We start from the raw sequence: 26943 nt of genomic DNA, 5'->3' as shown, positions 1-26943 counted from the left end.
GGAAAAACACAACCTCCCCCACCCCAAAAAAAAAAACATCCCAATAAAGTACTTAAAAAAATACAACCTATACAACAGCTATCTAAAAAAAACTGCTGTGACAAGCTAAGACAGAACTAACAGAAATATCTTGAACTGAATCTTCACCTGCATGGAATAACAGTCACAGCTTCAGAAGAGGGGAAAATCATTCATGTCTGGCAAGAGACGGTATTCCTGATTTCTTCCCCCTCCCTTTTTTCCCAAGTCTTCCCTTCCCTAACAACACAAAAGCCCCACCCATGTCTAACAAGTTCTACTCTCCTCCTTAAGAGCTTGGAAGAAGTACAGAGAGTGCAAAACCAACACAAGCTGGAATTAAGTAATTTTTTGCAGGTTTTCAGTAGGAGGTAAGATGGAACTCCCTGCAACTCTCACTCCGAGACAGAGACATAGCAAATAGGGTAGAATATATGCGGAAAAACAGGAGAAGCATTGATGAAAGCACAGAAAGGAATGCTGATACATTTGCTCAAAAACAAAAAAAAAAAAACAAAAAAAAAACAAAAAAAAAAAAAAAGAGGATTTTCTTCCAAAAAGGGAGGAAAAAAGGAATTGCAAGTTTACTATATTGGTTAAAAGAAACCATGTTACCATGTTTGTGAAGCAAAATCTCTTGGTCCTGTGTCTCTGTTTGAATAGGTACATGTTATGACAATTCAACATTCCAGACAAACAACATAAAACATTGATATGAAACAAGGCTGAGCTCAAAAGACTAGCTTTGACTCTACTATTGTTGTGTCTTCTGATTAAATATACATAACACCTGCTGTAATGTGTAAAAACAGAGGAAAATCTGGAGGGTTTACTTGTTTAAAATAGAAATTGATTGCTTCATGAACAGCCCACTTATCAAAGTGTGATTTTTATTTAGAAATGTGCCATTTTCCATAAACCCCAACTATATACTACGAGGAAGCCTGCAGGACTTTTTGGATGGCAAACAGACTATTGATAGGACTATCAGAGACTACATGGTCACAAGTCATGCTACTCTAATTCAATTACACAGCCACTGAACAATCTCTGCATGAACAAAAAGCAATTAATTAGAAACAAAATTGCACTTACCATGTCCTTTTCAACTTTTCAACACAAAAAAATATCCTACACATTAAGAAAAAAACCCCACCTGTTTCACCTAAAAACTATGAACAGGAGTTTGAGACATCCACAACATTTATGGTTAGTAACATACCCCATTGGCTTTGATATTATTTCATGAAAGCAAATCAGAAAAAAAAATAACAAGCAACCAAATGTTCTTTATAAATATTGAGGTTTCAAACAAAACTTCTACTTCAATATTTTCCATGAAGCTTGAGATAACAAAGCTCTAACTTAAAGACTCTACATTCTTTAGACTGCAAGAGACAGGATGAAATTACTGCCTCAACTGTTTTACCTTCACCATATTTGAAGCAGCAAGGAATCCAGGCCCAGGATGGGTGCAGCAATGCCATTTCTCTTACACTGCAGCAACAATTCAGGAAGCATCCACAAGCTTATGACCTTACAAAGTTTCCAAGCAAGATGAATCACACAGAAGTCAGCACAACAAAAATACTGCAGGTTTTAGAGATAATCAGTCCAGTGAGAGCTTTAGTCATTTGGGATCCCCATCCCACAAACTTCGCATCGCCCCCTGTTCTTCCCTGCTGACAGACTGTGCTCACCACCCCTCACACTACAATACAGGACACACTTAAGGAAGACACTGCAGAAATACCAGAGTAAACTGGTATCAGGTGAATGTATGATGCAGCTCCTCAGGTGAGCACGACAGAAACAGAATTTGAGGCAGTGATCCCAAATAAGCTTTGGGAGAGTTCATACAGCCCAACCAGCACGGGCAGTCTTCAACCTTTATGCATTGTTCAGTCATGAAAATAAACCATCTCCCAAGTAGGTGGTGGTGGGGAACCCCAAAAAACAAACAAAGCAAAACACACACAAGTTGATGCATTATGAGCACAAACAGTACCACATGTCTGAGCTTATACACGGGTGTTCCACAAACACCTGCTGTTTGGGGTTGTTGCTTTCACTGTCTATGACAAACTGTATTTAAAATGCTCCTGTGATTTTCACCTGTCCTTCTCCAAATAACTCCATCCACAGGAACTGATCTTAAGAATAACCCAAATAGCTGTTACTTTAATTAATTAATTTCTTTCATTCTACTGGTAATATTCTCATTTTTTTCTAACTCTCCCAAAACTAAAAGCATCAAATCTCAAAACACATTTTCATAAACCCCAAGTCCTTTAATTCATTAGAAATGTAATTTCTGATTATGAAAACTGGAAGCAAGAGATAGAAGTATTCACTCAACTTACAGTACTAGTCTACATAAAGCATATTAACTCTTCCACCTCCATTTGGAAGATGTAAAATATGTATTTCTGCTTCTGAAAGTACCTAGAAAGCTATTTAATATTTAACATCATTTTTATGGAGAACAAGTTTTAGATGTGACTATGTAGGAATGAAAGAAAATATTGCAGACAATTTCTGAAGTATCTTACCTAAATGACACAAATGTTCATACTGAACATATTATAAAAAATAAGGCTGCATTCTACTCTTCAAGGACTGTGTTTTATTTTATTTTCAAATACAAAATACAATGATTATAAACTGTCAGAGCAATTTCACACTTCAATAACATATTTCAGTGATGGTTTTGGCTCATTTAAAAATACATAAAAACATCCTAATTTGAGTGTTATTTTAGACAAAATCTGAAAGAACCTCTTTAAGGTTTCTAGAACTATCTTCACCTGAATTCTGTGCTTAAACTTCACACACAATAAATATCAGCAGTAAATACTAAAGTAAGAATACGTCAGTAAAGCAACTATATTCAGTTTTGTTTCTAATACTTACAGGATTTTAAGAAGATCATACTTTCAAGTGACACTGTCTACTTGGAATCCAGTCAATTTGAAAAGAAAGAAAATGGATTTACATTCATTTCACATTCCTCAGTTTTCCTAATCCTTCTGACAAACTTTGCAGTTTTAAGAACATGGCTGCAGTAGAAGCAACAAAGTAACTATTCACAGAACCAAACAAAGTAAACAGACAAATACAATTCATTTTCTTGAAATTTCCTTGCTTGTACTAATACTGGATAAAATGTTTCCCGAGAAAACTTTGATTACCATCTTGATAAACATTTATGTAATTTTTATAACCAAGTTACTATAAAAAGCATATCCACTCGGGAAAGACAAAGGAAAAAAGTTGTTGGAGTTTTTTTGTTCTTTCAGAGTGGAACAAATTACATCTTCTAAAAATTGAATGTCAGTGGCTGGAAGCCCAAATCTGTTTCATCTCTCAGCATAAGAACAGGAAGTAAGGTCACTGACAGATTCTAATTGAAAACATCTTCAAACCAGACTTCTGCTCTTGATTGGGATTTTGTTCTGTGACATGCAATTTCTAACCCAACATATCACCCAAATTATTCCCAATTCAGCGGCAGCTTCAGTTTTAAATACAGACACCCACAGGAGAAGTTACCTAACCAGAATCCAGTGTAGCTGATAAACAACTGCCTGTCTTCCATTCAAAAGTGACCTGATCCGAGCCCAGAGGAGTCTGCTACATAAATGCTTGGTGCTTTGTCTCCAAATAATGCAGAACTATATCATTGTGGCTTTGTGGTTGAGCAGCGCTCAGTGCAATCTGCACACATTGAGTGGAATCTATTTACAATAGAACTGTAGGCCACAGGAGAAGGTGAGACAGGCTCAACACCTAATCAAGTTCACACCCAACTAGAAGGAGAATAAACTTCCCTGCACCACCCTGCAGCATCAAACTGCCTTTACACAAGGAAAAACTTAACTCAGAGACAGCCGACAAACTAGTTCAACCCACTGCTGGCAGGGGTGTAAACAAAAGGAGATCCCTCTTTTTTAGGAAATCATATTAGTTTAATTTCTGTTATTCAGTATGAAAACAAATAATTCCATCCAATAGAGTGTGAGTGAAGAAAAAATAGGCTGGAAACAAAATCTGTAAAGTATATAAACACCACTTAAGAAAAACATCTTTACCTGTATTGTCTACCTGTCCCACGTGACCATTTATTTTCAGGTGCATTTACAGTTCTCAAATACATCTTAACAGGCACCAGACAGTTTTCAACTAAAACTGAGATGAGCTACTCATTTAGAAAATGCTCTAAGGCAAGCTCTAAAGTGAGGATGCTCAAGTCAAATATTCAGGGAAGCCACAAAAGCTCTTCAACTTGGCAGTATAAAGCAGCCCTCCTCTTACAATTCTTTGCAACTGGGCCTTGCACTATCAATACCATAATCCGTATTCCCAATTTCATCCACTCCTACAGCAGTCTCAGCCCCTAAGGTTATCTTTTCTGTTCCTTATTTCAGCATCCTCGGGATCAGAGTTCCTATCCTTCCTTTCTCTCACCCTGCCATGCCAACCAGTTTCAGATAAAAGGCACAAAGACAGCTCCGCGCTGCCTTAAGCGCCAAAAAAGCTTTGTCAGGACACACTCACTGCAGAGCTGAGAAGTGCACACCCCCAGGCCGAGGCCAGCCAGCACACAGCTCTGGTCAGGACACCCATGTTGCAATGCCAGCAGTTACTGCTCCAGCCAGGAAGCTCTGCCACTTCCCAGTCACCAGATGGGACACCCATTGTCTCTCAGATACTAAAGAACCAAATCTTTGCATTCTCCCTTCGACACAGACCCTTGACCTGCAGCACACTCAACACAGGCAACAATGATTTCATCTAGTGCTATTTATTTGCCCAACTATGTATGTATGTCTGGTCAGACTTGGGCAATGAAGATTTGGGAAGGGCTCTCCCCATGTGGGTGTGCCCTTCCAGCCTGCACAGTGGATTTTTTAGGTGAGGCACAGCGTGCGCAGAACTGGCCCCACCGTTTAAGTCCTGAGGTCCATCTGCCACGGCCCAGCGAGCTTGGACGGTGACAGTGAAGTCCTCGGGACTGTCACAGCACCCGGTACTGACTGGGGCTGACCCTGCTGAGCATCCGAGATGTGACGGGATGGGATGGCAGGGAGGCATTGAACTGCCAGGGGATGGTCCCCACTGAGACTCAAGCTCAGGACCTTGGGATTCAGAGTCCAGAGTGCTCTCCTTTACACCACGGGATCACCTCTGCCCAACTATACATTTCATAGGAATAGCAGTAACATGTTTTAAGCATAATACGGCCTCCCTCATTTTCCATCCCACCTGTGAGATACACAAATGCAAGTAATAATTCAATTGATGAATAAAGACATGCAAACTCAAATCCACACCAGACAGTTGTGCCTGTCCTCTCAGAGATAATCTGTGTGGTACTATAAAATGCTTCACAAACCGAACTTGCACGGAGACTAACTTAGAAAATTAGTGTGTTCCTCCCACCTCTTAATTACCATGGATAAAGTCACTACAGCAAGGATTACAAAATGTTCTCTGAAAGCTTACAAAACTGTTAAAGCCTAAAAATCCACATAAACCAGATTGTTTCTTCACTTGATCAGCCCACCAAAGTTCTCAGTAACAAAGAGTATTAGTCCCAATGTTGCAATCTGCACATAAAATTATATTATTTATTATTCATTTATTTGTCATTTATTATTTGTAGTATCTCATGAAAATAGAATTGCAAAATATTTCAGGAGGTCATATTTTTTATTCTTTTACAAATCACTGTTGCAATCCTCTTCTGTTAAATCATTATACAAGCTCATTTTTCAACTCCAGTGACACATTACATTATAGCCCTAACCCATGTATTTCAGGAGTTCATTATCCCCACTGTTAGAAAGATCAGCAGTTAGAAAACCTGCCTTGTTCACTTGCAATTCAAGTCTTTTCTTCCTCAACATAAATAACTGCTTAATACACTTCTCTTTATCTTTTATATGTTTGATTGAAGCCCTGTCCACCTGGATATTTTTTTTGATTAGGCAGTCCCAATAGTTCTGTGATCTGAACTGCCTATAGTAAACTGTCTCTTTCTTGAAGGACAAAGGCCCCATACTAGACAGAGCATTCCAGCTGGAGCTCTTCTGCCACTAAAGAGAACTAACGAGTTATTACACAGGGTATGTCTATGATTAAAACTCATGTTCATGAGATCCAGCACCACTGTGATCCTGTTGAATCATATTCTGTCTGTAATCTACGATAAACACCAGAATAGGACAAGGGGGCATGGGCTCAAGCTCTGCCAGGGGAAATTTAAGTTGGAGATCAGAAAAAAATTCTTAGAGAGAGTAATCAGGCATTGGAATGGGCTGCCCAGAGAGGGGGTGGATTCCCCATCCCTGGAGGTTTTTAAACTGAGATTGGCCGTGGCACTGAGTGCCATGATCTGGTAAAGGGACTGGAGTTGGACCCAGGGCTGGACTTGATGATCTCGGAGGTCTTTTCCAACCCAATCGATTCTGTGATTCTATCTCTTAATACAACACTATTCCATTGCCTAGACCCCATCCTACACCTATGCAGGTTTTCAGTTCCTCCAGTAACATACTATTATCATAGAATCATAGCATGTTCCTTACTGAAAAGCACGAATTTCAGACACTTGATTTATTTTGTTTACACCACTCCTCCTGACTTGCTGGTCCATTTTAACCTCTTGCTTATCTCCAGCCACAAGACCTGATGTGCTGTCTTGATCCAATGGCTGAAGCCAATTCAAAATTCTATACAGGATATTAATTCATAGAAGAGAAGCCTCTCTAAATCAGAGGTGAGAATGGAAGAGGACTAAAAGAACTAGAAAGCAGTTTGCACATGATGAGCAGACAGGCAGGGGATGTAGGCTGAAACTGCTAAAACTGAAAGTGAGCAAACATCAATAATCATGAGTTCTTTTTTAAGACTATTAAAAAAATCAGTAAAATTCTACTACATTTTGATACAGCATAGTACATCTTTCCATCTACAACGTTGGTGAACTCATTAAATTAAGTCTTAATATGGAAAATGCATACTGTTACACCAACATATTTTACTTTCTATTTACTTACAAATAGGTTATTTTTTGCACTTATTTTCTGTGGATTCAAGTTCTGCAGACTGGTTTATCATCCACTGGCTCTTTACCGCTCTAAAGACAGAAGTCTGGCTTTCTGATGAACTTTTCTTCGCACTGTTACTGCATCTGCACATTTCATAGTATTTTGAAAAATCAAACAAGGAACTGGATCTGAGAAATCACATTTTTCAAATGGTGAAATTAAGAAATAAGGTCAAATTCCAAGAGCCTAATCTGAAACATTAATTACTATTTAGAATTACAGACACAACATCTATTCAAGAACTGCTGCTCTTGACTTCTTTGGCAGCTGCAAGCACTCAGCAGTTCTGCAACACAGATCCCAGAGGTCTCACATCCAGTAAATGAGGAACACACACAGCCAGTGACCACCTGTGGGAAGCTCAGTTGAAGCAACTTGAGCATCACTGAATCCTCCTGCAACACAATTCAATGTAATTAAATGCTGTCCTAGACAATTAACACCAAAACCTTTATTCAAACTTTCCCGTCCCTCACTTCATTCATGTCACACCTTCAAACATCTGCTACAAAAGGAGCAAGAGTCCGGTAGATAACTTCATGTGTTATCCAACACCCATTTCTTTCCAGAGCAGGATGGGTTTAGTACACTGAACAGGATGACAATCCTGTGTGGAGGTATTTGTATGTGCAGGTGCCTGTACAGCTGTAAATATTATCTATACAGATATACCTTTTGTGAACATATGAGCACAGCTGCACAGTAACTCACAGGTACAGAAGTTTAAATTGTACAGGTTAACAGGTTATTTTAACATCACTATTTCCAACTTGCTGATTTTTGCCTTTGCTGTCTTCCTGTGTCACTACAATTTCTGTGGAAGGATTTTTCCAGTTTTTAAAACAAACTTGGAAAAACACTTCTGTCACAAGGCTGAAGCATACACAGTCATGAAATGTTCAAGAAGTAGCAGCAGATTATCAGGCTCCTGGCTGAGAGGAGAGAAGGGACAACACTCTGAAGCCCTGGATTCTGTGCCAGATTCTAGAGAAAGTGTCCCAGAGCAGTTGGTACAACACATTTCCCTATTCCTAAATTCCAAGCTTGATGCTTTTGGCACATTTCCACCAGTCTTGTCCCAGTCCCTTATCTTCCCCACTTCTGATTCATCCTTTCAACACTATTTTTTGAGGTTTATTTTCCTTTTTTAAAGTGAGTCCATCTGTGTTTCCCAGTGTGCTTATCCTACTACCAGACTGCACCGCTTACTTTTTCTAGGATTAATTTCTGCATTGCAGTTTTCCTCATCCACAGACCTATTTTCCACTCCTGACCTAATGTCCTCCTTCCCAGTCTTTGTGCCCTACCAGTTCCAGTTTCTTTCATCTCATAAACCCTCTTGCAGTTTGTCTCTCTGCTCCTACAGCTGCCAAGTTTCTGGACATACCCATGAGCACAAACACAGACTGGGAAGATCCACAGACCCTTCTCTTACCTCAGGCTCTTACTCTAAACTAAACCTGAGTGCCACGCTGGCTCCTTCTACAACCTTCTCTCTGTTTTCCCTCTTGGGCCTCATGCAATCAGGTACCACCACACCAGAAGGCAAATGCCCAAGTTTCCCTAAAGAGACATGTTCTCAAACACAAGGCAGGTGCCAGTTTTCAATCCACTTCCACTTTTGGAGCAGTTTAGATAGACTTGCTCAGTTAAATCCAATCTCTCACATAACATTTTGGTCTATGGGAAGCATACCAAGTACATCTGCCCGGGTGGCACTCCCTGGTCAGTACTAATAGCAGACAAAAAAAGTATCTCTATCACAGCCATGCCTGCCTAAATTCAGCTGTTACAACCTTTTGAAAAAAGTCTCTTTCAAAGCAGCAGTGGAGAAAACATCCCCTTCAGACCAGACACAATCAGCCAAAGTTTAACTGAGTGCTCCAAAGCATAAGGGTATTAAAGTTTTTCAGAAAAGAAGCTGGCAGTGCTCAAAGCAGAAACAATTGTTTTCCTCTTGCTTCAGCATCAGAAGTAGCTGAACTCTTTCAACTGACATTTTGCAAAGAAAAAAAAGCGTCAGCCCATAGCAAAATGCACAATTTATAAAATTTCAGCTGAAAAATTTAAGTTTGTTCTCAATGCCACTGCAAAGCAGAAATACTTCTTAGGCACATCTTATAGCTTTAGGAAGAGCTAGCACAATCAGGCCAGTTCACCATTATTCCAGTATTTATTCTGGGCATTTTATATACACTGATGAATCAGGGATGTGAGCACTGATAGTCAGTTTTATCTTTTTTCCCCATCTCATGTGTTTGAAAAAAGCACCACTAATGCATTGCTCTTACGAAAGGTTTTCCTTAGTCTTCCGAAACAGCTGCCTTCAGTAACATCAACAGCTGAAATTACAGTACATATAAGGAGTGTCAATCAAATTTGTTATTGAGCTCACATGTGTTAAACAATCACTAAAGAAAAGCACAGAAATATACGAATTTTCAAGGCATAAAAAAGCATCATATCATGTAAGTCCAGCATGAAAAAACTGCCCATACTGAAAAGGACTCCATGAAAATGTGACTCTTATACATGAGCCAAAATAGAAATTAAGCCTACATTGTTTATTTAATGCTACCACTTGACTTAACTATGGGATTATATAACAAAATTTAAGGACAAGAATTTCCTTAAGGCTTTTTACTTATACATAGGTTCCCAGGACACACTGTATTTAATAACTCTTATGCAATTAGTGTTAACCGTGCTGTGTGCCACAATGAGCCAGGCTGGAGACACACTGGTAGTTAAGGGCATCATCCATAATAACTCTTATGCAACTTGTGTTATTCATACTCTATGCCACAATGGGCAAGGCTGGAGACTCGCTGGTAGTTTAGGACATCAGCCACAAACAGATTTACTTTCAAGTGAAGGAAAACCGTATCTCCCACAGCTGAAGCGAGACTGTATTATTAAGAAGTCTATTCTGCTTCACTTCTCTCCCAAGCGACTCCCACACATTCTGAACTGACAAGTAAGAACTGGGATGTCAGAACCTGCCATTTACCACAATCACCAGCTTCCTAAGATTTCTGGGAAAAGATTTGTGCTGCAACAAGAATCACTGCTCTTTAATGTGCCCAGTTCCTGAAATCTATTACCCAAGGTAGGTCAAAGCTGTTAAAGCCTACTTTGCTAAAGGCATCCTGTATTTCAAGTCCCAGCCCTGCCTGAGAAGGCTAAGACCTTTCTTCACAGAAAACAAATGTCACTCACAGAAGAGATACAACTGAACAAAAAGCAGCACTGTCCACTAGCTTGTTTAGCATTCTAACTTCTTGAAAGAACATGCAAACAAAAAACACATTTCCTCTGGCAAGACTACAAGTGTAGCTTGTAGACACGAGGCTGACATAAATAAAGCAAGCCCAGCACAGAAAGCAGTCTTAAAGAGAATCCTCCAACCATATGGGTGTTTTGTGAAAATGAACTGGAAGCAAGCTTGACAAGCTGAACAGGCCACAAGAGACGTGATGCCAACTCAAGTGTCTGCAGCAGACTCATGCAATTAACTTGAATAAACAATATCCTGCAACTGTCCCACAAGGCAGCTACATCTGGTTCTTTGCCTGACCTCCACAACTTGTCTTTGGTCCTGCAGTCTCTGAGGAGACTCACTGCAGTCTTTTCAGAATCCAACATACAGCTCTCCTCCCTCTCATGAAAACATTGCAGTGAGACAAGATAAATCCTCTTGATTGTCAGTACGGTAGTTGCACAGATTGTGCAATGGAACAAAAGCAAAAACACAGCCTGGGCTGAGCAGAGACATTCCCAGAGACTGGCCAGAGCCCTGCTCCACAGAGGTGCTCAAATGCACACCTGCCTTTAGCACACTGACAGTACAACCACATTTCAAGAGTTCAGCATCTACTTAGCTGTGGAAGCTGAAGCCCTGATTCAGTGACATGTGACTTCAGTGGGAGCAGGATCAAGCATTCCAAAACCTGAGTTGATTAACTACACAATTTTCTTAAGTATGGATGTTGACTTTGTTATTTCAACTGCAAGCAAGTGGCCACTCCACTCTTACTGTGTGCCTCCTCTGCATAACTGAGAGCTGTAGGAGTTGGCTCTTGCTGTTCCTACACTGGTCAGGGTCAAATGGCACTGAAAAGCAAATGAACTGCACACTAGGGAGATTCACAAGAGTTGTAAATCTGTTGACCATTTAAGAGAACGCTGCCCAAGCATACTGCACATGGTCAGTATACAGCTCTTCTGTTTCACACCACCCATTACATCATCAAAACATTTCAAGGCTAAAGAAAAGATTAGGATAAAAACTGGGTCCAAATCATAACGGGCCCCTAACAGAGAAATCACACTTTTTGAAATGCTTTTTAATAAAGCATTTCACCTTAACCAAAAGAAACAAGACATCATTGTTCTCTGTAACCTGTGGACTTTAAATCTCTGCAATCAGTAGACCATTTCTAAGATGCCTATGAAAAGCATCCTCTGAAGAGCAAGTTTACTCTTAGGATCCTCAACTTCATTGTACATGATTCAAATGTCCTGTGGAAAGAGGAAAGGTAGAGGACTGAAATCAAAACAGCTTGAAGGCTCCTGCTGTAGAACAAGCAGGAAAGCATTGCTTGTGTAGTATCTGTTGTCTCTGAGTGTTCTCTTTCAGTAGCACAAACACTGGCTGAGTTACATAATATTTTTACTGCTGTTTTTAAGTTATACAAGAATGCATGGTAATCACTGAAATGTTCACAGAAAATCACAGCAATGTTTAATTAAGAGCTACAATGTATTAGAGAATCAATTAAACAAAAACCTTCACTGACTTACTGTGAAAATACAGAAGAAACCCAGCCACCCTATTAAAGAGGGAAAAAAAACCAAGCAACTCTCCAACTTATGAAACTACTGGCTTTGCCTTCTATTTGTATGCAAAGACTGTTCTATTTCAGAAAAAAATCTCGTAAGTTTACTAGAAATTACCAATTTTCATGTAGGCTGGAAAGAAGTATCTCTTGTTGGCTATGAAGGGAGCTGAAGGAGAGAGCAACTTTCCTGAATATCTAACCTAGTCACCAGCAAAACCAAACTACTTTCTGAAGTGAAATAAAGGATTATTAAAGAGATAAGCATGTTTTATAACACCAAAGGTTCTTAGGCACACAACAATAATCAGCACAATTCTTGTGTTTAAATAAAAGAGTCAACACTCGTTGGTCCACTTCACAAAGCAGGTTAATCAGGGTCTTATCACTTCTTACCTCTTATCAACTTACTGATATTGATAAAAATATATTACTTTATACCTGTTATCTATCAAAAAGAAAACCTCTAGTCACAATTAAATTGTACCATTCTATGAAATGGTAGTTTTTTCAAATTAAAAAAAAAATAATTAAAAATTAACCAAGAAGTGCTATGGGAGCAGAACCAAATGAGACATTTTTGTGATTAAACTGGCTGCTTAACTACAGACCAATTTTGATATCCAGAGCCACTAGAGGAAAAAAAAAGAAAAAAAGGGGGTCACTGCTTCACGGCTTTTTCGAAACACGCACTGAGCACACCACCGTCTGGAGCCCGAGCCCTTCTCTCCGCACACAACTCGTGCCACGGCGGTGCCTGCGGAGTCGCATTGTGCGTTTCGAGGGCTCCGCTGCCTCCTCACCCGCAGAGCGAAGGACAGCCAGGCTGCCCCGCAGGTGCTCCCCCCTCCCGGCACGGGCACCCCGACGCCTCGGGCGCTGGGAACACAGCCGGGGCTGGCACAGGACACCGACACGCGGGGTGTCCCCTCCCTTCCCACACCGCTGCTCTGCTCCGCTCCCGCGGGTCTGTCCCAGCTCCCGGCCCCGTGCGCGGTGTGGCTGCGAACAATGCGCGCCCTTTCTGGCGGAACCCCCGCGGCCCCACCGCGCTCCGCCGAGCCGATCCCCGCCCGCGGTACCGCCGCATTGTCCCCGGCGCTGCCGTCCCCCGCACCGGCCCCTCCCGGCCCCGCACACCTGCCCCCCGGGCCCCCTTTGTTCCCCTACCTGCGGCGGGCGAGCCCCGCAGCGCCGGCACGGCGAGCAGCAGCGGCAGCAGCGCGGGCAACGCCGGCCGCCACCGCGCCGCGGCCACCACGGAGCGTGTCATCCCCTCCATGGCACGGCACGGCCCGGCCCGGCGTCAAGTCATCGCGGCGGCCCCCGCGTCCCCCCCGCGGGGGGCTGGAAGGGCTGGGCGGGCTCCCGGGCGCATCCACCGCCAGCGGGGCTGGGACGCCCGGCGACGGGAGGCCGCCGCAGCACCCACCCTTCCCCACGCCCACCCCGCGGGAGTGTCCACGGGAGCAGCGCCGGCGCCTCCCTCCCAGCAGCGGCGGGCGGGGGCGAGCGGCGCGGCTCCGTGCGAGGGCAGCCCCCGCGCTGCGGGGCGGCTGCGGCCCTTCCCGTGCTCCGGGCGGCGGGAGCAGCTCGGACCCGCCGCTCGCTCCCCGCTGCCCCCGGCGCAGCCCGGCCCACGGCGGCGCGCACAGCCCGCCCGCCACCTGCGCGCTCCCGGCCGCGTCCGCGTCTGCGCGGGGGCGCGCCCGGCCCGCCCCCTCGGCCGGGGCGGCGGGGAGTGCAGGGGAGCGGGGGGCGGGCCGGGCGCGCCCCCGGGGCAGCGGCGAAGGGCGGGACGGAGCGGCAGCGGCTCCGCCCGGCGCTGGAAGTACCGGGGATCAGCCGCCCGTGGCTCCCGGTGCCGCCTCTATGGACCCGCTATTTCCCCCCCGCGCTGCACTCAGGTCACAGCGAGGTCGGGAGGGTGGTGGTCCCGGAGCGGTGCCTGGAACCGTCTGCGCCCACAGGCTGTGCTCGGAGTATGCGAGCTGAAACAGCAGTACAGGTCCCAGCGGGAAAGGAGGTGGCGCAGCTGCTGTGTCAGGACATCCACGAGCGCTGCTCCGGGGGATGTTGGGCACAAAGACCCTTTCGCCGAGGGTTCCTTCTGAGCCCCACTATCCCGAGGAGCATGGCTGAGTCCAGCAGGCAGAGAACCACAGAATACCCTGAGCTGGAAGGGACCCACGAAGTCATCGAAGTTCAACTCCTGGCCCGACACAGGATAGCCCCAAGAGCACACACCATGTGCCTGACAGCATTGTCCAAACACTTCCTGAACTCAGACTTGGTGTTGTGACCACTTCCCTGGGGAGCCTGTTCCAGTGCCCAGCCACCCTCTGGGGGAAGAACCTTTCCCTAATATCCAGGCTAAACCTCCCGTGCCACAACTTCATGCTGTTCTCTCGAGTCCTGTCACTGGTCACCAGAGAGAAATCCATACCTGCCCCTCTGCTTCCCCTTGTTAGGAAGCTGTAGACCATGATGAGGTCGCCCCTCAGTCTCCTCCAGACTGAACAAGCCTAGTGACCTCAGCCACTCCTCACACACCTTTCCCTCTTGATCCTTCACCGTCTTTCTGGCCCTCCTTTGGACATTTCCTAGTAGCTTTACATCCTTCTTAACACTGTCATCCAAAACTACACACAGTGCTCAAGATGAAGCTGCACCAGCACAGAATAAAGCACAACAAGCGTCTCCCTTGAGTGGCCAGAGATGCTGTACTGGATGTACCCCAGGACACCAGTGGCCCTTTTGGCTGCCAGGGCAAAGGAGTACCAGTGACAGCTGGGAAAAGGTCCCACCATAAATTAGAGCTGGGCTCATGTATTTTCCAGCTGTACTCACAATTAAACAGGCTATCAGTTCATCAGTGGACTTCCTAATGCTTTTCTCAGCACATATCGGTTGCAACAGAAACAACTCATGCTCAGAGATGGATGGAAGGAGTGAAGGATTCATTTTGCTGACATGCAGAAATAAAGCAAAAAGTTTTAGCTGTACACCACACAATGCACATCATAACATAATATCACTCAGATAGCAAAGGAAAATAAAACATGGCCAATCCTTGGCAATGGAAATAAGCAAAGCTGAAATCACATCAGCTGAAGATGTGGCTCAATATAGACACAGCAAGTAAGGGGAGGGTGTCAAACCTCAAAAAATCCAGCTGGCTTTAGGTTAGGCATTTTCAGGGTTAAAAAGTCCACAGATGCCCTTTCTTTTATCAAAGACAATCACTGTGATGAGTATTTCAGGCCTTCTAGCATAAGACCTATACATTCATTCTAAAAGTCTCCATCAGTATGATATAATTATCTTTCATTTTGTACAGTGTTTCACGAAACATTTCATGGGGATTTACAACCTTAAAGATAAACTAAAAACCTAAGCTTTAATATCCCATGCAAATATGTTGAACATTGCAAAAAGAAGAGAGCAGTAGGACAAAAAAACCCACCCCACAGTTTTTGAAACATTTAATAGAAAACTGAATGCAGAAAAACTTACATAACCCACCTTTTTTTTCTTTTATCTGAGAAAAAAAAAACCAAAAAATCAAGGCCTGAGGATTGTTTCTGCTACATTAAATTGCTGATAGAGGGAAGAATGTCTTTGATAATCCTTTTAATTTGCTAAACCCAGAACCCATTTAGACATGATTTTTTTTCTTTGCTAGTTGCCAGTCCCTGAAAACAGTTTAGCTCAAAAGCACACTCTAGCCTTGTTTTATAATTACCTACCCACCATCTGTGGATATATGCCATGGCAGGTACTTCTGTGCTACCACCTCTCTCAATTTCTCTTGCCCTTTCCCAACCTCTTCTGCAGATCTGCAGTGCAGACTAAACAATAGCCACAAAAAGTTTAAAAACCCCCACATCATTCCAATATGCCTTCATTGTAAGCAGCAGTGTGCATGTATGTTCGGCACTGGAGTGTGCAGTCACATGCTCTTTCTGTTTGCAAAATGTGGTTTTCTTTTTCCTTCAATAAGCTAACCCTCAGAATTATTTAGGAAATGAACAGGAGTCCCTCCCTGCTTCAGATTCAGTGAGGAGCTTTGGCAGTTAAGACCCTTGAAATACTTAATTAGAAAACATATTTCGGACCCCATCATCTTCACTGAAAGATACCACATTTCATCATTCTAATTGTGTCTTCAGTAACAGAGCATGTAAGGCTGCCTGTAGTACATTTCAGATTGCCTGTAGATAGTTTGTTTCACCAAGATCCAAAGGTAACCTCCCAGACTAAAGTGTGAGACAACTTCTCTCACATTTCTGAGATGTTATCCATAATGAAATACACCGTAACTGCTAACTCGTTCACTGTCTCAGCTAACACGATTTCCTGCTCCAGTTTCCAGAGTTCAGTTCATGAAAATAATCTTGTCTTGTGTTTGGGTTCTTCTTCCCAGTTTCTGTGTCTTTTTAGACTAAACTGGTATTTATGTTACTTCCCCACTTCCAGGGCCAATTTAGAACTGTCACATTCAATCACATATTCTCTATTCCCTTGTAATTTCACCCATTGCACCAGACACCCCCGAATTAAAGTTCTGTTGTTAAATAACAACAGGCCTTGAAACAGGAGTTGTAAGGCAGATATCTGTTATGCTACAGGTCATCCTCTGGTTTGGTCTGCCATTTTCCAGAAGGAGTGAAAAAATTTCCCTCGTCTCTTATGCTCCTCTGTCCTGCTTAGTCTCCTCTTTCACTGAAGCCATAATTTGGGCCAAAGCTTTTGCAGTTGTAGCTCCTACTCCTCTTAGTGATTACATTAACTTTAGTATCTTTGTACTGTTGCTTACTCTCTTCAAGTTTTTTGCTGTCCTTCTATTCCCTGTTTTTCCTGGAAAGGTACATTTGTTTGTGTCAACCTGACTGACATTTATTTCACCCATTTGTCTTGAACCAGGGGAGGAGTTATCCATATGAATTACTTTTGTGGTAGCTGGCTCCCACTAATTTATGACCAACTACAGGGGTTTTCTCCATCTTCCCTCTATGTAGCCTTCAGCTCTTTCTTCAGTGTAGTTCTCCTTTACAAAAAAGTCCAATTTTCCTCTGTACAGCAGGAATTGTAACAAAGGACATGTTATTTTGTTTACAGCTTCAAGCCTGTACTTCTGTTTGTGCATTCCTCAGGACTTCTTTAGGCTGTGTCAGTGTCTCGTCACCATCTCTCTCTCTCTCTTCCTTTTCACCTGTTCCAGATGTAGATAAAAGGTGGTACAGAATAACCAGCAAGAACTTCACATAGATATCCCTTGGTGAGATGACATGCTGGGTTTTGTAGTGGAGGTTATGTTTTTCCTTTCCCTTTGGAACAATAAAAAACCCCCAAACACCTTACATGCTTCTAGCAAGTATATTAATGACAGTTAATTATATCAATCTAAACCAAACAAAACAAATAAAACCCCCAAAGATCTGTGAAATGCTTTAGATTCCACTAAAACAGAAATCTGAAACATTGTCAGATTTTTTCCAGGCCAGAAATCCTGGAATCTTGCAAACTCATGAAGTGAAACTGGCTATAATTTTAACTAAGTTTTACACTGCAGCTTGCAAAAGAATTCATTAGAAGAAGTAACTGATTTGGAGGGTGAGAAATTCTCTTCCCTGTGGTGTCCTGCTGCAACCCATGGTAAGATATGAGACATCCTGCTTAAGGGGAGAGTATTAGTAATCTTTTCTAACAGTGTGACTTGCATGGGTTATTTACTTACTGCTGAATGACTTCCCATTGCACATACACCAGGAAGCTTTTGACATTACTGAGCTTTCCACTACAGCGACAGCTACTCTGATTTATTACTGGGTCAAGGCTGAGGATGCAAAAAAATCAAAGGCTGTGCAAAGTATGATTAGATTGATGATGACAGGCTTCACCTGGAAATGGAGAGTTTGCTTTGTGAAGGATGTAAAGGGGAAAACAAAAAACCCCTCAACATGTTAGATAGGAACCTCCCAAGTGAACACACACAGAGGGGCACTTGGAAGCTGAAACCTCAGCAGTGAAAACGTGCACCACAACTGCAATGACAGAAACAAGAGTGTCCTCAGAAGAGTCTTTGTGGAAGTGCTCACTTCTTCTAGTTGCCCCAGGTTTTGCCAGAATGAAAGGTGTGAAATTAGACCCTCTTGCCATCCTCAAAGTACTTTCCAATCACCTTGCTCTTTGTGGCAAATGTAATACCCATACACAGAAATGTGATTCTAAAAATTGCACATCAGAACCCTGGTTGGGAGACACTGAAGTGAATCAGAAACCATCAACATTATTTCTGATGGATCCAGACAACTGCTCAGTAATTTAACTTTCAGTTATTACTGGTTTGGGACTCAGTGACCAGAGATACTGCTGATATATTTTCCTTCTGTGAACAATATTTGTATAAAAAACCAACAGGTTCTTTCTCCTGCTCTTTTGCTGCTGCAGAAATTTGTGGAGAAATAGATTTTTGTGAATATTTCCAATTGGTTGAACTACCCATTGAAAAAAATATTTGAGGGCAGTGTTCTAGCCTGGTTTTGTGAATACCTTCAGGCAGTTTGTTGGGCTATTCCCAATGCTCTCAGACAACTAGTTTTCTTATCAACACTTGTGTCTAAGGGAATAGAAAGTGCTTTTTTCATTAATATTCTTCTTTTACTTTCTGCAAAGTTTTGTACTATGGAAAGTTGCATGGTATATAAGAACAACACGAATCATTTACAGAACAATACAGCTCAGTCTTATTGTGCTCTTCCATTCTATTTCTGAACTCTCAAACTCTGCTTGATGCAAATCTGTGCTCCAAATTACTTCTGCCCTGCACCTAGCTAATGAAGTACAGTAGCAACAGCTGCTGGCATCATAGAATCACAGAATCGATTGGGTTGGAAAAGACCTCCAAGATCATCAAGTCCAAGCCTTGGTCCAACTCTAGTCCATTTACCAGATCATGGCACTCAGTGCCACATCCAATCTCAGTTTAAAAACCTCCAGGGAAGGTGAATCTGCCACCTCTCTGGGCAGCCCATTCCAATGCCTGATTACTCTCCCTCTAAAGAATATTTTTTCTGATATCCAACTTAAATTTCCCCTGGCAGAGCTTGAGCCCGTGCCCCCTTGTCCTATTGCTGAGTGCCTGGGAGAAGAGACCAGCCCCCACCTGGCTAGAACTTCCCTTCAGGTAGTTATAGACAGTGATGAGGTCACCTCTAAGCCTCCTGTTCTCCAGGCTAAACAACCCCAGCTCCCTCAGCCTCTCCCCATAGGACTTGTGCTCCAGTCCCTTCACCAGCCTTGTTGCTCTTCTCTGGAGCCGCTCCAGCACCTCAATATCCTTTCTGAACTGAGGGGCCCAGAACTGAACACAATACTCAAGGTGTGGCCTCACCAATGCAGAGTACAGGGGAAGGATCACTTCCCTCGTCCTGCTGGCCATGCTATTTTTGATACAGGACAGGATCCCATGGGCTTTCTTGGCCACCTGGGCACTCTGTTGGCTCATGCTGAGCTTCCTGTCAGTCAGTCCCCCCCAGGTGCCTTTCTGCCTGGCTGCCCTCCAGACACTCTGTGCCCAGCCTGTAGCGCTGCAGGGGGTTGTTGTGGCCAAAGTGCAGGACCTGGCACTTGGCCTTATTGAACTTCGTCCCATTGGAATCAGCCCATCTCTCAAATCTATCCAGATCCCTCTGCAAAGCCCTCCTGCCTTCCAGCAGGTCGACACTCCCTCCCAACTTGGTGTCATCAGCAAATTTGCTGATGATGGACTCAATCCCCTCATCTAAATCATCAATAAAGACATTAAACAGGACTGGACCCAATACAGACCCCTGGGGAACACCACTGGTGACTGGCCGCCAGCTGGATGCAGCTCCGTTCACCAGCACTCTCTGGGCCCGACCCTCCAGCCAGCTCCTAATCCAGGAGAGGGTACACTTGTCCAAGGCATGGGCTACCAGCTTTTCCAGGAGTATATTATGGGAGTCAATGTCAAAGGCCTTGCTGAAGTCCAGACCGACACATCCACAGCCTTCCCCTCATCCACCACGTGGGTCACCTGATCATAAAAGGAGATCAGGTTGGTCAGACAGGACCTGCCCCTCCTAAACCCATGCTGGCTAGGTCTAATCCCTTGCCCATCCTGAAGGTGCTGTGTGATTGCACTCAGAAAAGAAAAAAGCCAGCTTCAGAAGCCAACTAACAAAACAGATTGGTTTTGTTCAAGAAAGTCAAAGGAAGGCGCTAGAAAGTATGTTTTCTAGGTTAAAAACTGAAAGGAAAAAAACCCCAAACTTCATTAGGTTATCAGTTTTTGTATTTGTGTACTTTAACAACATGCTCCTGTATGGTCTCATGTTGTAACTGTCTCAGAAGCAATATTGGGAACTGGCACAAGAAATGCCCATACAAAAACCAGATTGACCCAACTGAAAAAGTAAAAAGGCAGGAGAAGCATATATGCTGTGTTTTCAACCCTGAGCTGGAGAAAACTCTGAGAAATAGTACTTTTCTTTCCTATTTTCCACTACAGATTTCATTGAGACATTAGAGAGATTTCCCAAGTCTATCTCTGCTTTGTTGAAAGGCTCGTCATCTCCTTGTAAATATCTCAGGCTGTCTATTTAATCAAATTCCTGGACCTTTGGCAATGGGTCTGCAACAAATGTCTCTGATATACAGCTTCATACTGCTCCTAAGAATGGTTACTCTGATTGCCTCCTCCGACTCCCTCACTTTCACCACCTGCCAGAACCTTTTACCTCAAATTACCATCTCTTCAGTTCTTCTAAGGCAATGTTAGAAAAAAGAAGTGTGTAGATTTCCAAACCATTGGTCTCTTTTTCTTCATATTGGCAAACAGTCTTGACCCTAACTATCCCATTTTGTTCAGAGAGTATAATTTTATAACACATAGATGTCCTGTATTCAGAAATTATTGCACCACAGTTATATTTTGCTCTATAGAACTATTCTTCATTCTTATTCACTGAGTAACTGAAAATAATTCCACCTCTACTCATATTTTAAAAATGCTATAATAATGCTATAGCATTGTTCATAACAGCAATTAGATTGTTTGTGTTATGGAATGATACACACACACACACACACACACACACACACAAAAGAACAAGTCAGATCTTGTCGTAGTTTTGAAACTTAAGAAAAGTAATTTTCAAGTACAGTGAATTTACCATAAAATATCAATGGCAATCTCATCTTAAAAAGAGTGCTTTCTGAAAAGGTCACTTACACATACATCCCTTAAACTCCTCCCACAAAACAGAATCAAAAAACCTTCCTGCCACTTCATGCAATGTCAATAAATGCTTCCAAAAATACTCAGACCTTGCAAAATCTTCCCCCACATCTGTTTCTAGTCTTCGCTTCATAATTCAGGGTACATCTACCCTTCCCATTCCAGAAACCATTTGGACTTCACATAAAGCAATAAGGCTTCCTCCTGTCTGGCCCAGATATAGTTTCTACCAAAGATTACTCAAATGCTATCCTAATTTATATAATGAACAAAGCAGATCAGTAAGTTATGTCAGAGTTAAGAATCAGTGCTTTTTGGAAAGAATAACTAAATCAGGCAATCAGTAGATGCCTTGCCAGATTTTAGCAGGAACAGATGGAAGGAACACTTTCAAAACCTTGTCCATGACATTCCCCTCTAGTGAGCTTTTGCTCCTGCTGACATGCTAGTAGCTTGATCTTCCTGAGAGAATCCTTTAACAGCCCTTTTCCCTTCCCTCAAATCTACTTTGATTTCCAGCTGCTAATGGTTTCTGGTCCCTCCAGAAGTTACAACCCCAGGCTCCCTCCCATTCAATAGCGGTCACAAAATACCTGTACTTCTGTTCTCTACTCTTTTTTCTTTATTCACATTCATCTTCCTGCAGACTTCCTGCCTTTATGTCACCCTGAAGACCTTTTCTCCCTGTGTTGCTTCCCCATCTTTCAGTGAAATGTCAACATCCAAACCTTTGTAAAGTGAGAAACTTACTTTATATTACTATACTTGGGGCCCAAATTCCATGATTCCTAAACCATGTTTCACATTATTTTCTTCAACCAGCACTGTTCCCCACCAAACACCCTTGTTTAGCATTGAACACTGCAGTCAGAGGGATGTACAACTCCTTGTTACTTTCATTGCTATTTTCTTTTCCAAAAGTAGAGCTCACAAACCCTGCCTGCAAACCAGGACCCCTTTGTAACAAATTCAACAGACACAGAGCAAAGAGAGCCAGAAAAGATAGTCCTTGTCTCTCTCTATTGAACAGCAAGAGTACAAATCCCAGTTTTGGAGCCAGCTCATTCAGCTTTGCCTCAGGGATATTTGCACCATGGTGTGTCACAGTGCAGCTGTGCCCTAAGTAAACTTTAAAAGACCATTGTACAGACTAGTGACAGGCAGACATAATAGAGAGGCATAAAACACTTGAAATGCCTTGATCATCAAGAAAAAGAAGAGTTTGTTAAGGACAACATTTGAAAGAGAAATAATTTAATCCAAAAAAAAAAGACAAACCTGAGTCAGAACTTCCGGGCAGAATTTTTGGCAGTGGAATACACCAGCATGGAAATCACCCTCCAAGAACAGCGACAAAACCCTCCTCCTTTGGAATTTTAAGGCTCACGTAGTCTGGGCACAAAGCAGAATTCAGGGAACAACATTAGATGCCATGACAGACTTACTCAGCTGCTAAGTTCAGTGACAGAGAATCAAGCTGAAAGCTCTGGTGTTACTGAGGTACCTCTTATTCACAGCTCAACTGTCTTTTATGTTTAACATTCATTACAGGTTGCTGATGTGGTGTTTCCTTCTGTAGTCTGATACGGATTTTAAGCTGAAAAACACTGGGAACAAGATTGAATTACTGACACAGATCCATTAATTGGTTATTTGATATTCTCATATTCTATGTTCATCACAGAAATTATTCAAATTATTTCTCTTCCTTCAAAAATGGGAAGGAAGACACAGGCAAATGTGAAATTGCCTCTAAACCCCACAGAGGCATTAGTGACATGGGCATTTGCCTCAGCAGCCAAGCGAGTCACGTGGCTGGCACCTGCTCCTGAGCAGCCAAGACTTCAATAAAGATAAAAGCCTCACTAATTGCAGTCTTTCCTCTCAGGTGCCACAGCAGAAGGCATTACCCACACTGAGGTCAAATCATTAGAATAATTAGCCAGAGTCCATGGTGGGCCAGTATTTGTCTGCTGTGATGGCTTTACTGGGGTGAAGCTGCGTTGTCAAAACCTGCCTCTAAAACTGAGCTCTGAAAATGCTTGTTCTAACTATTGAAGTTGAGTCCCAAGAGTGAATGCAAGGCAAAAAGTACAGACCAAGATGTTAACACAAAAGAGGATTTGGGACACCTCTCCTGATAACTTTTCTGCTTAGCTAGGGGAAAGCCATAGGACAGAATAATCTTGTCCCACAGAATAAGTTAAAAAGGCATGAGCTGCAGCTGCTGCTGACCTTCAGTCAGGAGAGTCACTGGAGCAAGCAGCTGCAATTAGAGACAAAACTCTTTCCTTCTCCAGTTCTTTTCAGTGATATTTTATGCAATATTAAATTAAGGTCAGATAAAGGACATGTTAGTAGTGTCCTTGCCAGCAAAAACCACAAGTTCACCATTAAATTATATTTATTTACTTACTGTTTGATAAAAAGAGTTTCCCTTCGAAAGTCCATTTGAGGAACCTATGAAGCTGAAAACAATATTTGGACACAGCTCTGGAGAGTTAATGGAAGTTCTCTGTACTCTGTCTGAAGCCAGTTGGGGTTCCCTTTTAGCACATTAGTTGAATATATACACTGGGAATATTTTACTTTGTTTTATGTTATTGCAATTTGCAAAACTTACACTAATAGCCCCATTTCATGCAATTATCTGAATGCAAAACATTGTTCAGTTGAATTCCCATAACCTAATCCTACTAGCTCCCTTGGCTGTCTCACTTTCAATTATGAACCAAGGTCTGCACATCAGATGAAATGCTGCTATTGTAAAAAATGGATCCTTTCTTTAGAAGTTATTTTCGGTGGTCTTCTGCCATACAGGCTGTTTTCATTGTCTGCAACAAAAGGCACTTTAAGGAAATCTGATTTTAACATCACAGGCCTGCAATACATATACTTTAGCTAGAGTGGTTTGTTGTGTTTTTGTGGTAATGACCCAGTGATGTTTGCACCATAATTGTACCTCTAAATGTCTCTTGAGCTGCACATATGGGGCAAAGTGTGGCTTTATGAATACACAGGGGAAGTGGAAGAAAAGAGAAAGACCATACAGAGAATTACATCCTTTTTTCTTTACATATACAACATTGCTAACACAGTTTTGGAAGGCAGGCAATGGATGATGTACATTAATGCCAACTTGGTATTCAAGTCTGAGTATTCAGATGTCATAAGGCTGGGTAAGGGGGGCCTTTACAGTTTGTATCTACAAGTTTTACTCCACAACCTAAGGCAAAAACAAAAGAGTGGGTTTTTTTCTTTTTAAGTACAGTCCAAGTTTTTACTAAATCACATGACTCCAAGATCTAGGACCTGAAGAAAAAGACCAAGACTTGTTAAGAGTTGGTGACAATGTGCTGTGTTTCCCAAATCAGATTAAAGAATTAACCTAGCCAACTGACCTGCCTTTCTGGAAGGAAAATGTACATCTTGAAAAACGTGGATAATGTCATACTGTGGAATATACCTCCTTGAAGCTTTGGAAGGTTTGACTTCTCCAGTACATATCTCTCTTCCTGTTCCTCTGAAATACCTACCCTGCATTTCCTCATTTGTGCTCAATTTACTGTATCCTTGATTGATTACAGACCTCTCCTTTTGGGCAGGAGGAAGTCATGCTCACATCCACTGGGAGGGAACTTGCCTTCCTTGACTCAGCCAGGACAGATGTAATAGATCCTTTTTAACTGAAGTTACACGCATACATTTCTTTGAAACTCAGTCTCTAGGCTCCATTCCTTTGTTGTGAATGCAAAGGAATAATATTAATTTCGTTATAAGAAGGGCTGACATCAGCCTTTGGCCTTGCCTGGCTCTGTCCTTTGCCTTTAGAGGAAGGCTTTGATAACTAGGCCTTTTCTTGTAGATCGATAATGTTCCATGAAATCAGTCTCATCCTTGATGTCCCATTTTGCATACCCATAAATCAAAATAGTAAAATGAAATTTCTTTTTCATTTTTGCTGCCTTAAATATCTTCCATGTTTTTTTTGAACAATAGAAAAATCTGCCTCTCCAGGCAGTGAAATTTTTGTTCCTTATAAAAGCTACACGATTATCTGAGATCATTATTCAGGTCTCCAAATGACCTTCAACAACAAAAAAAAGGAAATGGAGACAAGGTATTTTGGATGTTAAAGGGTAAAAAATAAGCAGGGGAGGGCAGGAAAAAATCAAGTAAGATTTTGAACAGGAGAATAAAAAAGAAAAAACACACTGCTTTTACCTTTGTATTTCACCTTTTACATGCTAATTATACAGTTACACACTCAGATAAACACACATAGATGCCCTGTTACTAATTATCTTTGTGGAATACTTGATAGTGAGGCAGGATTCTCCCATCTTATATTGGCTGGCATGCTCTATAGTAGCCCTTTCTCAGTGAGCCTGCAAACATGGTCATTCTGGCCCTTTACTTACACAGTATTTTATTTGTGAAATTACTATTAATCCCCAAGAAGAATGTCTTGGGGAAAACAAATTTCATTTTGTGCTCTATGCCAGTCACCTCCATCACAGATGCCAAAGAATAAAAAAATATATATATCGGCTCTCTAAGGATCCTTTCATTTTCTTCGTCTGCTTTGTTAGAACTGCCACAGTCGCTTGCTGCTTGCAGAGCGTCAGACAGACACGTGTAACATCTCCACTCACTTCCACAGGGAATCACTCACAAAGCTGGTTTCCTATCATTAAGTCACTCTGAGAAGTAACTGATGGCAATGCAGGCCTCGGCAATTATTTAACATCGTGAACAGACAGAAATAAGTGAACTGGCTGCCTTGATGCTGCAGCACTTCATTCTCACATGACTGTCTGGAAATTCTGCTGCCCTGACTCTCTGGTTTCTAGTGAATGTGTAGTAATGCACCAGCCTCTTGTTCAGGGATGCCTTTCACATACATGGAACTGTATAATACACTTTGCAACATTTATTTGTTACTGTAATAGTTTAACACAGGCTTTTCCCTGGTGCTGGCACAGAACTTTGCACTGGAACTGGCAAGGTTATTATTAATTACTACTCTGATTTAACCTTGCTCTGTCTTTTACACCTTTGCAACACCCATTTTACACATATATATACAGGCACACACACACACACATATAGATATATATATATACACACACACACACACATTTTTTTATATATATATGCATATATATACATGCACACATACATCTATAAATGTACATGCATTTGATGCTCTATTTTTGGAGCAGAAATCAATACTAGCCACCCACTGCCAAGTGTCTCCCCAGAATGCATGGCCATAATATTCTGCATTAATAAACACCTGTACATGGGACATACTGAAGAAAAAAGAATAATGCTCAAATGAAGACATCTTTCCATTTCCCACTTGCAAAGCACTATATAAACAGAAAATTGGAAGAGATCAAAATCTCCATTCTTAGAGCTTCTTGTGTATCACATATTGTATTTCATTATACATTTTTCAAAAGGCTCCACCTACTCTTTGAGACTAGAAATCTTTTAATAGTATGAAGTTAGTCAATCTTTCTTTCATTAATATTCATATATTTGCCCTAGTTTTTACATTTAAATCCACTAATAAAGACTCACTGCTGCTGCAGCCGAACATTGTGCAGGACTGGGACCCTTTTGTGCTGGCAGCCTGTGTGGTGGGCAAACAGCATTCATTGAACAGCAGCTACTTCACCTTCTTTCTGCTCCCTTAGCTCTT

The 26943-nt window shown here is 42.2% G+C and overlaps 1 protein-coding gene across 5 annotated transcripts in view; it reads right to left on the bottom strand.

Moving 5' to 3' along the window:
• Positions 1-13648, bottom strand: part of KIAA1549 (KIAA1549 ortholog) — a 159103-nt gene extending 145455 nt beyond the window's left edge. For all 5 annotated transcript variants that reach the window (XM_071551096.1, XM_071551098.1, XM_071551097.1 and 2 more), the window contains exon 1: positions 13139-13648. In XM_071551096.1, coding sequence (XP_071407197.1) covers positions 13139-13250 — 112 coding nt within the window. In that variant the 5' untranslated portion in view covers positions 13251-13648. The remainder of the gene's footprint in view (positions 1-13138) is intronic.
• Between the last annotated feature and the right edge of the window lie 13295 nt (positions 13649-26943).

The sequence above is a fragment of the Pithys albifrons genome, chromosome 3, assembly GCF_047495875.1.
Source record: "Pithys albifrons albifrons isolate INPA30051 chromosome 3, PitAlb_v1, whole genome shotgun sequence".
NCBI lineage: Eukaryota > Metazoa > Chordata > Aves > Passeriformes > Thamnophilidae > Pithys > Pithys albifrons.
This window is presented reverse-complemented; position numbering and strand designations above follow the sequence as displayed.